This window comes from Nematostella vectensis, chromosome 14 (genome assembly GCF_932526225.1).
Source record: "Nematostella vectensis chromosome 14, jaNemVect1.1, whole genome shotgun sequence".
Classification (NCBI taxonomy): Eukaryota; Metazoa; Cnidaria; class Anthozoa; order Actiniaria; family Edwardsiidae; genus Nematostella; species Nematostella vectensis.
Window position 1 is genome coordinate 12741008 of NC_064047.1, and position 18072 is coordinate 12759079.

At 38.5% G+C, this 18072-nt stretch overlaps 1 protein-coding gene and 2 long non-coding RNA genes across 3 annotated transcripts in view; all 3 read left to right on the plus strand.

Annotated features, from left to right (window-relative positions):
* Positions 1-3952: 3952 nt before the first annotated feature.
* On the plus strand, positions 3953-5600 carry LOC116604911. Its single transcript, XR_004291301.2, has 3 exons — positions 3953-4823; positions 4955-5120; positions 5192-5600. It is a non-coding gene; the product is annotated as an uncharacterized LOC116604911 (long non-coding RNA).
* A 2147-nt stretch (positions 5601-7747) lies between these two features.
* LOC125559943 lies at positions 7748-8162 on the plus strand. The gene is made up of 2 exons (XR_007306612.1): positions 7748-7886; positions 8072-8162. It is a non-coding gene; the product is annotated as an uncharacterized LOC125559943 (long non-coding RNA).
* Positions 8163-15383: 7221 nt separating this feature from the next.
* Positions 15384-18072, plus strand: part of LOC116612998 — a 100485-nt gene continuing 97796 nt past the window's right edge. Inside the window, exons 1-2 of the mRNA XM_048722260.1 lie at positions 15384-15491; positions 17420-17604. Of these exons, the coding sequence (XP_048578217.1) occupies positions 17422-17604 (183 nt within the window). The 5' untranslated portion in view covers positions 15384-15491; positions 17420-17421. The remainder of the gene's footprint in view (positions 15492-17419; positions 17605-18072) is intronic.

Below are 18072 nucleotides of genomic sequence, written 5' to 3' on the forward strand. Positions count from 1 at the left end.
GCGCATATCGCTAATCGATCTAGGTTGCCGGACTTTTTTGTACCAGTCCATATACCAATATTAATTTGCTGACAAGTCGAGGGAATGCAAAAATCTTCCTGATACAAATATCTGTCTATTTTTGCTTCCTATGGTTTAACAATAGCGCTACCACGCGACCGTGTCACCGACAATAGGCCCGAAAACATAGACTACCTTAGAATGACGCGGATGAAAATAGTGTAAAACGCTAATTAGCCAATCACCGACTAGTAACTTCAATAAAAGATTCGTCCGACCTCTGATATATCAACGGGCCCGTGACTTCCTGTCACAATCCGCTAATCGAGCATACTTTACGAAGTCCTCATTAGCAACCTAGCGAAAAACAACTGACGAAGGTCTCTTCCATTAAGAGTCCGAAACCGGTCTTGTAAACGCTATAACCGCCCGCCGATTTTTTATCAAACGATGACATCGGAAGGCACCTTAGACGAGATGAGCGAGCCCTCTCTCAGAAAAAGCCAGATTTAGCCAAAGTGCACTTTGAATTCTACGAGTTACAGTGGCGATTCTCGGCAGCCTCAAATCTTCCTGTTTGATTTTAAGAAATCTATTAAAACAGGAGTGAGCTGTACTGCAGATATGTCCTAAATAACTCTAAGAAACTTAACATGCACAAAGAAAGCGCTTATGTCAGGTCGAGCAACGCTCCTATAGACGTGAAACATTAAAGAACGACAAATTCCACCACAAAGACATATAATATGTCTCCTAAGGCTTTTGTCACCTCATAAACCACGTCTAGCGTATATCGTCCTCCGTAGATCCATTTCTGCGGCATATAACGCTCAAGCAAAAGTGTAATCTCAAAGACACTACGCACTTTATTTACTTCATCAAAAGTATATAAAAGGGCGAAAGATTCATTGATTTAAATATCTTCGATGTCCATAGCTTACTGAAACTTTTCAGTACACGCATTCTCTTCTCTTGCCACCCTCTTAGTTATAAGAAGGGTTTGTGTCTAGGGAGATGGCCTACGTCCGTTGAGAACAAATTCCTCACTTGCCACCTTCTAAGCAGAAATCCGCAACTTATTCTAGAAACGGTTACGGGATTTCACAACATACATAACGGCGAGTGTTCAATTCACGGACAGGGAAAATGCGTTTTGAGGCAAACATGGCATCTAATAAACGAATCTTAACATTTTGTCATGAGGTTCCACCCGGCTAAACAGAATCTTTTAAAGATTCTTATAAAAAACTGGCAACTTATCACGGATCTCAGCCTCATACGGCTAGAATCTTTAATGAACCTATAGTCTCTTATAGAAAGGAGAAACCGCTTATAGACTTTTAAGTCAGAGCGACAATCTCCCATAAAGGACTAGGTATCAAAGCAGATTTATTTACAATTGTGGCGGGTGTGGCTGTTGGCAATATTACACAACAATTCCCTGCCCTCATCGTGATGAATTCTGGATGGAAACCCGAACCGAGGTATTAAATCATCATAGATCTTCTTCGCCACCGTCGGGGCCGACTTGTTTCTTGTTGGGTAGGCCTGACAGAATCTTGTTAAGTGGTCCACGAAAAGCAAGATGTACACATTTCCACGGGAACTTTTCTCTAGATGGAGGAAATCAATGGCAATAATCTCCAAGGGTGCAGCTCTTCATAAACTAGCGATTTTAATTTTGATGGGAGGACCAACTGTCTTTTTGTCTTTGTTTCTCGCCAAAGTGTTCCGTCGCCATGGTTATGGAGCCTACTCAGTTGCCTTAAGAGTACGTACTTCGCTGTCCCAAAACTTCCGGTTCTTAGGGGATGGATGCAGTCCTTTCAGCTTGTACTCCATGACTTTCTCGATAACCGGGTCCTCTTGTTGGTGTTTTAGTATCTCATTTGGCGTCATTTTTTAAATCGTAGTTGCGTCGTAATTGGTTCCGCGATTACTTCGTTATACCTTGAGGTGACTGTGTTGACCCACGGACTATTGTTTTCTCGGTCTTCACTCAAAGGCTGCATCGCTGCCATCACACTCGCTCTGTCCATTTCTTCAGTGCAACAGGTCATAAATTCTTCCGGCTCTAGTGGTAGTCTAGACAGCGTATCTGCGTCGATGTTCGTCCTCCCCGGGCGGTACTTGATAGTGAAGTTATAGTCCGCTAACTCCGCTACCCACCGGTGACCTGTTGCGTTAAGCTTAGCCGTGGTTAACATATAGGTCAATGGGTTGTTGTCTGTGTAGATTGTGAATGAAGGCGCATAGCAAAGGTAGTCTCGAAACTTCTCCGTAATGGCCTATTTAAGAGCGAGGAACTGTAGCTTTCCTGCGTGGAGGTGATAGTTCCTCTCTGCGGCCGTTAATGTCCTTAAAGCATATCCCAGAACCCTGAGACCGAATGTTTGCTGCTGATAAAGTACGGCGCCGAGACCGTCTTTAGACGCGACAGTATGCAATATGAAAGGCTCTGGAAAGTCTGGAAAGGCCATAACAGGCGGGGATGCCAGCTGGGAGATCAGAAATTCAAGTTTCTGCTGGTGACACGGAAGCCAGTTAACTGGATGCTTGTTGAATAGCTGGCTTGTGTTCTTACCTGACACAGACTTTCTTCTCTGGTACATCTGGTCCTGGACTTCCTCGGGGGGGTGACAGTAAGTCGTACAGTGATTTGGCATGACGCGAGAAGTCCTTGATATACTGTCGATAATATCCAAGGAAACCCAGAATCTTTCTCAGCTCGCGCACAGTGGCTGGCCTTTTCTCTATCAGTGCATTGATAGCTGCTGTGTCCGCCGGATCCATACTATAACCACTTGTTGATATGATTATCCTAATGCTGATATGATTCTCCTAAGTATCTCACCTTTCGCCTAAATAGTTCGCATTTAGACGGTTTTAGTTGATACCGTGCTCCTTAAGGTTAATTAATACCTGCTTTATATCAGCCAAATGATCGGAAAACGTCTTTCTATATACCAATACATCGTCCAGGCATTCTGATTCTATTTCTTGGGATGCCAATAATACTTTCTGTCTCAGATCAAGCAGTCTGACAAGAAAATCTTGAGGGGACTAACTAGAGGCTTGGACGGCTGTTGTCAGCTGTGAATACAGCTCGGTGGCACTTTTCTCCTGGTAATGTGCCCTCAACATTCTTCTTGTCTGGACTAAATTCAAACCCTGCTTGCCCTCCAGATAGCTTCTCAAATTAAGACCTGGGTTAATTGCTTTTCTGACAGCTCCCATAATTTCTTTCTCAGTATACCCATTACTTGCGCCTGCTTTAATTTGATGTACTAGACTTGAAAAGCTGATGTGTTTTTTTTTTAGCCAATCTGACCGGCAATCTTAAACTCTCTTCGCATAGAAAACTGAGGCTTTGATTCAACAAATTCTTCACTGCTTCCAAAATAGTCTGTAGTTTATCAACGTGTTTGATCGTTCGATTCCTGTACGATTATGCGGGGCTTAGCACTGTTTTGCTCTAGTTTTATCAGGTTACAGAGTTAATTAATATATAGATTTAGGCACTGCCTAAAAGCGGAGCCAGCATGACTTTTTTTCAGCATAAACTTGTGTTCCCTGCACTTTCATTATGCATCATGTTCCTCCGCCCACAAAAACGGCACAATATGTTAAACATATAAAGATTGCATGTTCTATAAATACTGCAATTTTTATTAAAAGGTGTCCTCCTAGGGAATAAAAGCATTTATTGACATTACTAAGGATATCATTAACTAAACTATAATTGATAGACAACTGATACAGCAAAATTAGCAAAAAAACGAGGATCAATTATAAAAGTTCCTCACAAAAAACTTGGTGCTATTTTATTTTCTTCAAAATTAAAAACAATAAACAAATACATATCAAATTCCTATACATTAAGTATATCAGCAAATCACACTATCATAGTGGATTTGAGGTAAAAGTACTCATTCCCTGCCTGTACTGTCCCAATTCCTTTTACTTCTTTAAATTACTTTACTTAACTTGCAAAGATAGGGCTTTATCATTTTTTTATTCTTGAGTAAGTTTTAAAGTAAGCAAATATTAGAAAAATATCTTTAACCTTCTCTCTTATGCTTTAAAATGTAACTTTGCTAAGGGTGAATTAAAAGCTAAAACATTATAAGAATAGGAACATCCACAAAATATTTAATGCATTCTTCGCTTCCCTTACGTGAATGCTTGTGTTAGTTAATTTACCTTCACACAATTGATAATACTTTGCTAAAATAGTATATTAGTGTTAATGTAATGTTATTTACCTAGAAGTAACGTAAAGTAAACACTTAAGGATACAGTAGACCCGGGCGGTAATTACCCCGATCGTCCCGGCAAAACGCGCTTAATTTTAAGTGCTTCTGTCTGGTCCAAAGTGCTTAAACTTAAACAAGAGGTAAAAAACCTGAAAAGAAAACTCAAGGTGAGTTTACACCGTGTGATTATGCTGAAGTTGCAATACTTATGGCAAAAACGAAATGGTTGTTGTTGGTTAAACGGCGGCTTCGATATTCTGAATCCACTCCCTGGATATGAGGAATTTGGCTCTCAAACATAGGAAATATTTAGGCACAAATTCAAATTATGTCATTCGGTACTTTTCTCCTGCCCGGCCTGGATTTTATGATTTTGGTAATTATGTATCATATATTAGTAGCCGAATGCAGTGAATATATGGATTTTTTAAAGGCTGTGACTGTGCAGTTTTTGCACATTGTAATAGTCCTCTCCGCTGTTATCACATAAAGAATATTAAGTGTTCTTTTTTGTATTTTTTATAGGTTTACAAAGATGTTCCTGCAGAGGATCAGCCCAGTCCAGTGGTACGTTTCGATAAAACATCAAACAAACAATAGGACCGGAACAGAGAACTCGTATAGACTATATACATGCCTGATTGCTCATACACTGATTTTAGTTGTTTTCAATTAATTGTTCAATTTATTATTTACAGTCACAACAAAAGCAGAAAATTAAATATCTGTCAAAGCCCCTGGAAGGGGTAAAGAGGCTCCTGTCAGACCTCTTTACCGAAGAAGAGCTCATGCGGTGCACACTGAGGGGGAAGGGAAGGTCCAGAGGGATGCCCTGGACCAGCAACAAGATGCAGATAATTTATGGTAAGTCCCAACAGTGCGAGAAATGCAGAAAGGTATCACTTACTTAACTGCAACTACCATTATTTTTGCAGGTGCAATGAGGGGAAATTACGGAATGACTGATGAGAAAATGGACCAGCTGATTAGAAATCAGCAAAATCCTTAAAAGACAAAACCAAAAAATTCCTTAAGTAAAGCTAAGTGAAATGTCCATTGTTGGTGTAAAATGTTCGCTTTAGTAGGTTTTTTAATCATAGAGATTTTTTAGCTTGCCTTGCACTTTTTGTTGTATACCAACTTTTTGTCGAATTTGGTTTTGTCTTTTAACGATTTTTGCTGATTTCTATAACGTTATAGAAGTCACTGTTCACGTTGTATCCGAAAATTATAAAGTTGATTATCAAATTTTGAGATAATTGTAAATTTGTTCTGTATTCTAAAAATAAAATTATTTGCTGGAAAATATTGCTAGCTATTTGTAATAAATTACCGGATATCCAAGAAAAGCGTATAATATTCTGCAAAATGACAATATGTCAATAACAATAACCTCAATTTCCTTCAATTCCGAAAAATCTAATAATATCCGATTATGCATTCGCTAAAATCAAAGAAAATTAAAGATTAAAAATTAAAAATTAAAAATTAAAAATGACAATGACAACACTCCACTCCAGCGATTTATAAGGTACCCGGGGATCTTCTGAACCAGCCTCTTGTTCTCTTCTGGGTCGTTGAGCACGTTCAGAAATTGTGCGGCTGACATGGCTGGCTCGCTTGTTTAATTTTAAAACTTTAAAATGATTAAAAATTAAAATCAAAGAAAATCCAAAATTGTCAAAGAATATCGTTCTTTATCGCAAAAGGAAAAACGCTTCTATGCATTCCCTGTCACATTAATGCATATTCCAAAAAATCGCATTATATCCAATTGGATATTCCAGAATATCGTAGAAAATCCTGTTTAAAGTAAGTCTATGCCTTTTGAGATATCCTAGAATATCCTGGAATACAATACACCAAAAACTGGAAATCGACTCTGCCAAAAAATCTGAGAGACATGACAGGACGTATGAAAAAGATATTGATGCTTATCAGTAGGCTTACTATACAGATCTGTAGATATTAACCCATCCCTAAGAGTAAGTGAAACATCCAAAAAATTTACCTGACAATGGACCAAAAAAGTTTTTGGTGTATTGTATTCCAGGATATTCTAGGATATCTCAAAAGGCATAGACTTACTTTAAACAGGATTTTCTACGATATTCTGGAATATCCAATTGGATATAATGCGATTTTTTGGAATATGCATTAATGTGACAGAATGCATAGAAGCGTTTTTCCTTTTGCGATAAAGAACGATATTCTTTGACAATTTTGGATTTTCTTTGATTTTAATGGACAATGATTTTATAGTTCTATAACTTTAACGATTTTTAATTAAATCACACATTACACTTCCCGTTATTTAGTTATTACACTGTTAGTTTCAGGGAGTTATTTTTACTCCACTCAGAGAGTAAAAACTACTCTTTGCGGTGGAGTACTTTTAAAGGAGTAATTTGAACTCCTTTATTGGAGTAAAAACTACTCCACTGAGGAGTAATTTTTTTGTTTACTCCCTTAACGGAGTAAGTTTTACTCTGCTGAGAATTAGTATCGAATGTTTATTAAAAAAAGAGTAATTTTCACTCTTGTTGGTCAAATAATGGAGTAAAAAGTACTCTTTTCTGGGAGTAATTTTAGCAGAGTGAAAACTACTCCAACTATCTGAAGTGAAAAGAGTTATTTTAACTCCAGATGGTCAAGAAATGGAGTAAAAAAGTACTCCTTTTAGGGGGTAGGTTTTGAAGAGTAAAAACTACTCCAGCCATCTCGTGTTGAAAGAGTAGTTTTTACTCCAGCTGTATCTTTTTAGAGCAGTAACAAACCACTCCAAATATATAAAATAAAGGGAGTTGTTTTTTTACTCTGAATTAGCTGAATTTAAGAAGGAAAACGATAGTCTTTATTATATAAGACAAAAGATAAAAATAATAATTTATCGTATCTATTGGTATTGAGACAAAAAACTCTACCCTGTGCCTAGGAGTTTCCTAAGATATCCTAAGTTCGATCAAAACAACAAAATATGATTAAACTTCCTAAAAATTCCTAGGATTTCCTAGTATAAGCAGTAGACCAGAAAATGGAAATAATTTGGATAAGAAAATCTTAGGAAGAAGATTTGAAGTTCTACAATTTAGGAACTCTTAGGAAATTCTTAGAAAATCCTAAAAGAACATTTTCAATACAAGAACAGGCCTCACCATACTTGCATATATTGTCAGCTATACTACAACAATAAGAAATGTAATCAAAGACAGGCTTGGACTCGAACATGAGTTTTATGTGGTGTACTTTCAAAATTCGCTCAGAATAATTAGTACTGCATTTAAAAGAAAGATAGGTAGGGTGATAATTGTATAAAATTCTTAGATCCGATTTGAACATTATAAAATCATATATATTGTTTCTAATAGAAATGCTACTTGAGATTATAAAAAAAAACAAGTCCCGCTTTGCAGATAGAAGACGGCTCACCAGGGCTCGTAAAACCAAAATGTACCGGGCGTCCCTCGCTTTAGTGGCCGAGAGGGGCTTGGGCCCAAGGCGCAAAATCATAACGGTCGAACGGAATCCATTATCATAACCTCCAAACAGATAGCCGTTTATTCCCGTCTTTTCTACGCGTAATCCACCTTTTTTGAGGATTTGATGGCAGAACATGGATTGAAGTTAAAGGTTAGTGTGTAATGGGCTTTATAATGTGATAGGTTCAATACTAAATGTGATTTTTGCGACCAACTTCAGCATCAAATCATCGTTCGTGAGCGGATTTCTCGAACTAGACTGATATGTTTTGTGATTCTTTGTTATCTTCCAAAGCAATACTACCTTCTTATGTGTTTCTCTTATTATCTTCGCAGGACATTATGATAGAGATAGTAAAATGTGCTCGAGTTGAAAGCCAGAAAAGAAAGAAGTTTGAGGTATAAGGAATGTGTCAATGCGTAAATCGCAAGAAACGAATAAAAACTTTGTAAACTTAAGTTATTCACTAATCACTGTACTTACATCTAAAGCGCCTATGCTTTATAAACTGTTACTTGAAGCACAAAATTGAATAACTTAGCTTAGTAAAAACCTAGTAATCAGTCTTGCACCTAAAATTTGTCCAGATATTTATTTTGAATATCTAATGTTACTGTAGTTGGTTTTTGTCCGTATACTCTGATCACAGTAAACCCTGCATATGAAGAACCTAGTTATCTTTTCAAGCTAGCCTACCAGGTTCAAATTTAAATGGTGCATATAGAGGCATTAGGCTTCTAGCTTCTTATCTGAATATACAAAGATGGAGGAGGAGGCAGTTCTTTTGGAAAACCGTAATGACGCCAAAAAGGGTAATGTTCAAGAGCTGTTAAAGTTGTTATAGAAAAATAATATTGTGTTATGTTTGTTTCAGCTTTGTTATGTTGGGACACTTGTTAGTAATTTTGTCCAGGATACCTTATGTCAAATGACTATTATTTTTCAAACATTTTTTCAACTTATATTTTTGTTATTTTTTAAACTGAATTGTTTAATTAAATGATTTGTCAAATTCATAATAACGTCTTTTCCTTGGTGTTTCTAAATTACTCTACTTTCTCCAGTATTAACCCCTGAAGTAGGTGGAGTTTAAACGGCCATTTTGTAAAAACAGGGGGTTGAAATCATCCCTTTAGTTACCCAATTAGTAGGGGGAAATAACAAAATAGGGAGTAAAAATTGACTCCCATTTTCAGGGTGAATTGTACTCTTTTAATGGAGTAACTACAAGCAACCTAGTAAATTACTCCACTTAGCTACCCCCTAAAGTGGGTAAAATCTACTCCCCTGAGAGAGTAGGAAAAAAAGGAGTAAAAAATAACTCCATTTTGAGGGTAAATTGTACCCCTTCAATGGAGTAATAGCAAGCAACCTAGTAAATCACTCCCTTTAGTTACTCCCCTACAGGGGTAAAATCTACTCCCTTGAGAGAGTAGAAAAAAGGGAGTAAAAAATTACTCCAAAAAGGGAGTCATTTTGTACCTCGGTTTTTTACTCCCCTTTTGGAGTTAAAACTACTCTCTGAAACTAACAGTGTAGATGGCAGAGTCGATTTCCAGTTTTTGGTGTATTGTATTTATTGTTCTGGTACGAGATCGCGACAGTTTGGGCTTTTTGATTCTACTAGAATATCCTGGAATATCGGTCCAAATTTACCGTGAAAATTCACACCTTGTATCTAGAATATCCTAGGAAATCGCAGGATGTTTTAAGATGAATATCGTGATATATTCAAGATAATACAATACACCAAAAACTGGAAATCGACTCTGCCAAATTTTCGTCTTTAATAAGACTTCTTCAGGGCAGACAGTGAGATATTCAAGGATATTACAGAAAGTCTTGGAATATCCCAGTTTCATTTCGCACGGGATGGTGCCGCGAGAGAAGGAAGCATCGAGGGTCTCGTCTTATGGCCTCTTTCCTCATCAGTCGTAAGCCACCTTCGACCACTTTACTCCAGCGATTTATAAGGTACCCGGGGATCTTCTGAACCAGCCTCTTGTTCTCTTCTGGGTCGTTGAGCACGTTCAGAAATTGTGCGGCTGACATGGCTGGCTCGCTTGTTCTAGGAAGTCTGAAAACTTCCGTAGGCTGACGCCGCCGTTCGCCTGCACTCTTGGCCACTCGTGTAATCTATGTCGATATGGGTCGGCCAGAAAGTACGGGTTGCCATAGCAGCGAGTGAGCACTTCCTTTGCTCGATCGCTAGACGATGGTGTACATTGCGTTATAAAACCCGAAGTCGCTTCCTTTAAGCTAATCGCCGGCCGTATATCTTCCGCAGTACAAACGTTAATCCGCGTTACTAGACTGACGCTCTACAATGTTCTCAAAAGCCCTTAGACACCACGGAAACTCTAATTGGTTCCCCTTAAAGATCTTTGGCTCGGGAAGAGGGAGCCTGTGGCACGAGTTTCGCTCTGCGAGGAGGTCAGCTAAACGTGTTATCGGATCAGTGTTCTCTGCGGGAGGGACAGTATTGCTCGATAGAGGTACACGAGAATCGGTTTGTGATAGAGGTAGAAGGGGTCTTTTCGAATTATGGGGAACCCTTGGCTCGGATTTAACTTGATTTGCGGGGTGATCGGAATTCGGGTTGGATAAATCGAGCGTTTTTGTACTGCCGGAAATAGAACGTCGCTGTTCCTCTAAATAATCATGTAAGCGGTCGGCGGCGTTCCCCGTAATCTGCTCGGGATTCTGTGCTTCGCTTTCGACTTTCTCGATAGCCTGAAGTTCGGCTCTTGTCGCTGCTAACTCTTTGAGTATTTCGATTTGTTTGAGTTCTTTCGTTTTCCCCCATTTAAACATCGAGAAATTTAAGTTCATTGTCTAATCTAGCTGCTTTAGCGGCGATATCCGCTCGGTAATTTAGAGACCCATTGCAGGTGCGCGTCTCGATGTGCGGCTTGCCCTTGACCGGTGGAACCCAGCAATGCTCGCCGCCTTGCGAGACGACATTTCGATGGCCACAAGTTTTTAGTGTAATGGATTTCCCTTCCGGTCGCCTTCACTGGTACAACACATGACACGACACCGACTTGAAGCCAATTTGCCTTTTCTATAACTTTATTGTCTGTATTACACCGTAAAAACTTGATCCGGCTATATCAGGGGAAATCGTCGTGCGCGTGTTTGATCGTTTGATTCGTGTACGATATGCGGGGCTTAGCACTGCCTGGCTCTAATTTTATCAGGTTCAGAGTTAATTATTATCTAGTACTGTTCGCTACATTACTGCTAATTTTCCCTTCTTTTCAGGTTTTTAGATGGTCAATTCGTTACACAGTTCAGTTAATTTCTCTTCGCTCAAAGAGCACAGTTTAAGTTTCACCGTGATTTCTATTTCTTTTGCCATAACGCTTCTTACTCACCTAAATCACGCTCGTGGTCGCCAATATGTAACACCCGCGATTCCTTGTGTTATTCCAGTTATTTATTTAATAATCCAACTCACAAAAGTCTACTTTTTCCGATCTAGAAACTCACATGGGAAAATCGCCCCACAATGCATTTCAAACAGGTCGATCCAGGGGCGCGCGGCCGAAACCGCAACAGGTGGCCCCTTCACATATTGTTTAAACTAACGTATTTTGAAGTCAAATAGAGTGGGCTATAGCTATAAAATATCAAGACATGAAATTAGAACATTTTTTATCAAGATCAACAACACTACAAAGACAACACGATTCTCTAGTTGTTTATTGAAATTGTCCCATAAAAATCAATACTGTCCAACACTGTCTCACATTGGCCGTTTGTCATTTGGAATGGCCATTTGTCAAGCGCTAGTGGCAAATGGCCAAATGGTAATATATTGCAGTAGGATGTGGCTTTCAGGGGGAGGGATGGTCCTATAAATCAATAACATTACAGTTTTTCTAGCACTGCAAGTATCTGATAGCACGGAGATCAATACATAAAAGTCATTTAGCACTGCATGTTTCTGGGCTAAGGGACAAAGCTATGGCAACAGTTATGAAAATTAAGAGGGAGGGGTGGTCCACGGATGTCCTTTTCAACCGTGCTGTTTCGAGATGCGAAATTCGCAACCACAAATATTATTGATGCATGCGTTGCCTCGTTTTTTTAAGAATGCCTTTTTCTTCAAACCGTCTATACACTGTCTATATGCACAAGCAGTCACTTCTTTGCCAGTTGTCTAGGTGCGATAGCTTGTAAAAGTGCCTGGAACAGTATAAAGGTTTGAAAGGTTATACTAAACAACCTATTTCAATCGTGCTGTTTCGACGTGCGAACAAAACAACAACAAATAATATTGATTTGTTACCTCGTTTTGTTTTACCTCGTTTTTAAGAATGTCATTTTGTTCAAACCTTCTATGTGAAAATTTTTGAAATGACAAGTGAAAATGATATTGTTGTGTTGCCTCGTTTTTTTAGAATGTCCTTTTGAACCATGCTGTTTCGCGAATCAAAAGACACAACATATAACATATTAAGGCGTTGCTTCGTTTGTATTATTTTTTATCAAACCGTCCTTATGTACTAATGGAAATCGTAGTTTGGATCATAAATATTTCCCGGTATAGGTGTGACGGCTCTTAAACGTGCCTAGAACAATAACTAGGAAATACTAATAAGTCGCGGCCAACAAAACGGCGGAGACTACCTAAATGGCGGAAAGCCCCAGTCCTAAGTATTCAAATACTTTTTAAAAACATTTTTGTATTTTTCACATTCATGGTGTATAAGCGAGAAATCCGTCAATTCTATTAGACTTATTCGGGTTAAAAAGTGTCAAACAAGTTCGTTAATGTTGCTAACTCTATTCCAGGAAACAACTGGCCACCTAAGCTCCTACGGTTACTCAGACACTTCCTTCGGCCGGCAAAACACGCCGAGCATTTCCCTGTCCCTGTATAGGTGCTCGTGCGTGGAACAGTAAACTGGGAAATACTGATAGGTCAAGGGGAACAAAAAGGCGGAAATAACCGAAATGACGGAAACCGAAAATAATGTTTTCGGCAATTATTTACATTCAAACTTGCATACACCAGCGAGAAATACGTAAATCCTTATAGAGGCTTGATCGTGTGAAAAAGTAGCATAATGGAGTGTTGGGAGTTCCTAGGATGCGGCTTAGGATACTTAAAAATACCTACAGCATCTCTTGCCTCGGGGGATAGAAATTCAAGTCTTTTGGAAAGATGAAACCAGTGGCGATGCCATACTTGCAAAAACGGAGCCTTTTGATCGGTATAAGTTGGCGTGCCGTATTTAATTGACAATTGCTGGCTGTAACAGATGACTCCAAAATGACTGTCTCTATTCCAGTTGAGTTTAGAAAATATAAGTATAAGTATGTATCATTATTCTACAGACCTACAGATTACTGTGTCTAGCACTCCAAGCAAAAAATTGGACTATGACTAATAGTGCAAATGCAATAAAAGGTATAGCTCCATTGTTATCAGGACATGGCCATGACTAATGTAAGCCCAAAAACCTGTAGCAGTGGTCAGTGTGGTTAAAAATAGAAAGTCACTCGTTATTGTCTATAAGAGACATTAGATATAATTATCTAATTATCTTATTATTAAATATTTTCTCAATACTGTATAACCTCATGGTTGATATAAAGGAAATATCTTATCCCTGTCAAATGTTTAATTTTCTTATAAATGTTACCTTGTGTCATTATTATCATTTCCATTTGAGACTATAAAAAGCAGTCTGCGCAGCAGTCGAGTAGGCCGAAGGCCTACGAAACGGAACCAGTGGGCGATGCCGTACTTGCCAAAACGAAGACTTTTGATTGGTAACGAAGCCTTTTGATTGGGCATGCTGTAGTAAATTAAAATTATAATTAGCTACGAGCATTAACTTAATACTGTAAAATGCTCATGGTAAATAAAAAGTTTAGATATGAGGAATAACTGTCCCTTGAAATGTCCAATTTTCTTACAAATATTACATTGTGCATTATTATTATTTCAATTATAAGAAAATAAAAAGCAGTCTGCGCAGCAGTCGAGTAGGCCGAAGGCCTACGAGACGGAAGCAGTGGGCGATGCCGTACTTGCCAAAAGGAAGCATTTTGATTGGTATCATTGGGCATCCATTTGCCACAAAGCCCTATGCCTTGGTCATGGTACTTGCAGTGCTATGTGTCTGCTATATGTGTGGTGGACCAGCCTCACCATATCCACGATTGTATCAGCCCTATTCCTAAAGCCTTGGTTCTTCTTATTCTAAATAGACAGTATATATGCTAAGTATCGGTCGATAGGACCACCCCTCCCCTTAAGTCCTATGCTGCAGTGTTATTTTACCATTTGGCCATTTGCCACTAGTGCTTGACAAATGGCCATTTTGAAATGGCCAATGGCCAATGTGAGACAGTGTTGGACAACCCTCTACAGAAGTTAGTTTTCACTCAGATAACTTTAATAGATAAAGCAATTTAGTTAAATACCTTTAGTTCATTCTTTTATATTCAGATCACGTCAAGATTAGGGGGGGTGAATAGGGGTATGTAAATCCGCCGATCCGCTACATTTTTGGAGCAAATCTGTGGATCCGCATAATTTTTTTTAAATCACAAAACAATAGCATCGATTGAAATTTATTTAAAATCCGAAATTGGACCGTCGAAGCAGTCAAAATCCGAAATCCGCGCCCGAATTGTGAACAGATCCTTGATCTGCCGTACTCCCCAAATCCGCCAATCCGCTAGAATAATAATAAAAATCCGTAATCCGTGAGCATTTCGGGGCCGAATCCGCCAATCCGCGAACCGATTCACCCCCCCCCCCCCCCCCCCGATTAGGTATTGAAGCTGTCTCTAACTGAATAAAGTAGTCAGCTTGTTTTTATGTCCCTCTTTATACGCTACGGGTCTACACGTGTTGAAAATGAATAAACACAACGAAATGTGGCGTAATTAATCCAAGTGAGCACGACTTTACACAATAACTTGATAGAAAGTAAAGCTATGGAAAATTTGCAGCAATGAAATCGCCAATTAGGCCTTGATTCTGCACATATACATAAATCGTATATGTGAAATTCTGAATTCCGATGCAATGATTTGCGATGACGTCACAGAATTGTATACTTCGCGTCAGGAAAAGGCTTCGGTAAGATCATAGTGATCATCAATGCAGATTTCTCGGGACGACGAAAAAAATAGTTGCATTTTATGACTGGGCTACCATACCCTGGTTCCAGAGCCTGGAACGTCTCTCTGTCTAGTGGCCAGCCACTAAATAGAGACGTTCGAGGTTTTGGAACCAGGGTAGGGCTACCACAGGTATCCCAGTAAAAAAGTTGTTGTGTGTTCGTGATGGGTGGGGGGGGGGGGGGGTTTAGACATGCCAAAAAAGGTTTGTCCTTGTTGAATTCGTTTGTCCTTAGAAATTCTTCACTAACGCAGGTGGGAAGCCTGTACTGTGACAACGCTAAGTTTGATTGAATGTTCCTCCCGTTGCATTGTTTGTACAACTTCGTCAACGGCTACTGAGCTCAATAATCGAATCTAGGAGGAAAAGAAAAAATATTGCACATTATCTGAGGCGAGAGAATTTTTTGCGATCAGAGACACCGCTGTTTGCTTCTGTTTTGTTAGGTTCCGTATGTGACTGCTGAGCTCGCCTTGCGTGACAGGGGGCGGTCTGAGTGACTGCGTGGGGGACTAGGGTCTAGACTCCTTTGCGTCTTTCCCGAAGGGTTGATCAGACGCTTCCATTGTAAATTGAGATTCGTCTGAGAAGATTTCGACTAGAAACAGGTATTTATATCGCCTATTTCCACCCTATTTTGGCTATATTACCTATTTTATTATTGTATGGGGTCTAAAAGTGGATCGATTCATTTGTCTTCAGCTGATAACTCTTGAGAGGTGAAATGAATCACTTTCGATTCGATTCCACTAAAATTCCGAAAGACTCGAAAAGTTTCCGAGTAAAAAAATCTATATTAAATGTACCTTTTGTTCCAAACGTTGTGTTTAGTATATTGGCAGTCTATATTTGAATTATTATGTGTTCTCTTATTCGTTGTTGTTGTTACAATGCTGTACATCAAAGGTCGGTACAGCTAGATATGCTCACTCTAGCTGAATCGTTTACCTTATAACACTTTATTTTCGCGTCAATTTAAACAGCCTCTGTCACGTTCCATTTTATCATCCTAGCAAAGTACCAAAGTGTGAAGAAGCATCCATTTCCATCGGCTGATTTGGAGAAGCCTATATGTGATATTTTCGATTTAAAAAAAAAATAAAAATTTGCGAAAATAAAGCATAGCTGTCAACTCTCCCGCATTAGGCAGATGTCACAAGATTTTGAACCTAATAACATTAATTTTTGTGTGAATGTTCATACATTCTGCATCCACTGTATTCACTCGCATTGGCGTTGGTTTTTTTCACATATTTACTGTATCTCACCCGATTTTACAAGATTTCTGTGCAAGTTTGATTGACAGCTATGATAAAGTGATATGGCCTTTGGGTGAAATATTAGTCGTTTTATAAGCTTTTTGCAAACACCTTGAGTTTGACAATTCTGAACTGTATTTACAGATTTTTGTGGAACTAAATTTAGCCCACGCATGTCTTTGTTACAGTTTTGATGAATGAAGCACATTCTAAATCACTTGCTTTACTTGAGTTTATTGTCTCAAAATGGCAAGATTGCAAAAATAAAGTGACTTTTTATGAAAATAGCGAAAATAAAGTGTCGCCCAATAACAACATTTTAAAATCGTGAAATTTTGACGTCGCCAATAAGGTGTAATAAGGGTTTAGTTTCATTTAAAGATGGTTTATTTTCGTTGTTCTCTGGTGGACAGGTACAGTGATTTCTGATTTTTTTAAAATTGTTATTTTTTTGGGTTTGCCACTCAAAAAAGTCACATGACCTTTTAGCACAAGTCGCCTATTCACGAAACAGTCAGAAATTAAACAAGAAAGCTATGAAAATAGTTGAGTTTGCTTGATGGTGGATGGATGGGGTGCTAAATTTAAGTAGTGTTACAGATTCTCTAGCCTTCAAAAGTGTAATTCCTATATTGGTAACTGGGAAGGGGTAAATTGGCCAAATTGCCATTGACTTATCTTCAAACTTCTAGCTGTTTTACTGCTCATCCAATAGCTAAGTCCAAGTATCTGTTGTTTGGAGTCGTTCATGAGTTTTAGAAAGCAACTGAAGGTAAAGTTTACAATTAAAATTTGGCAATGTAACAATAATCTCATTGATAAGCTGGGTTATTTTTCATAGTAAGTAAATAAGTAAGTATATATACTGTATGCCCAACTTTGCATATTCATATTTGTGTTGTCATTTTTCCTTTCCAATTTGTTTGATCATGCAAAGCTTCCAAACATAACGCCGGAATTTATAACAAAATAAACAAATATATAACACAGTTTATTCAGCAGACACAAGATTAATCCCTAATTTCTTGAATTATTGTGCATGTTTAGGGATTGCAAACTCTACAGGAGAAATGCAAATTTTAAAGTGTTTGTAATGCAGATATGTCTGCATTATTTTTGAGAATTTAAAGGAAATGACCAGAAGGGGCGTGGCTGTGCCCCCAATATTTTCTCAATATTTCTGTATCGTGCCCCCTCCCCCAATCTTAGGTGGCCTGCTATGCCTCTCGTAGAAAAGGAATAATAAATTTGCTTATGCTTTACTTGTTGTTTTTTAGAAATGACATCCGCCAGCAGGCGCCTCGAGGATGAGGTGACGTGCTCTATATGTATAGAGCACTTCAACGATCCTAGAGTGCTCCCTTGCTTCCACTCATTTTGTCGGCACTGCCTGGAAGAGCTGGCAGTGCACTCTGAAGGGAGAGGAAAACTTGTGTGCCCCCTCTGTAAGGCGGAATTCCAGGTAATCTGTCATACAGAAATTCATCCATTACTTAATGAACCCTGGCACAACTGTGTGACAAATGTTTTGCTGTAACAAAGAAATGGATTCAAACGACAAGTGCATTTCGAAAGAGAAAAGCGTAATTGAATTCTTCTCACAAGAAATTACTTTATGAGTATTGAATTATTAAAAGATAAGGATGTCCAAGCTAATGTTGTATTTTGCATGTTTCCTTCATAGTTACTGTAAATATATGGGCGTTACAAAAAAAAATTGGGACAAAAAACTATAATAAAATACCTTCAAACTTTTCTTACCTGTTTTTGGACTTGTCATTCATATCCCTGTGAAGTTTCAATTTATTTGGGGCAATATCGAGCAATTGTAGTTCAACTATATTTACAGTAACTATGAATGAAACACGTAAAATACAACATTAGCTCGGGGAACCTATGCCCTCCCCTAAAACCATATGCAAACTCCGTT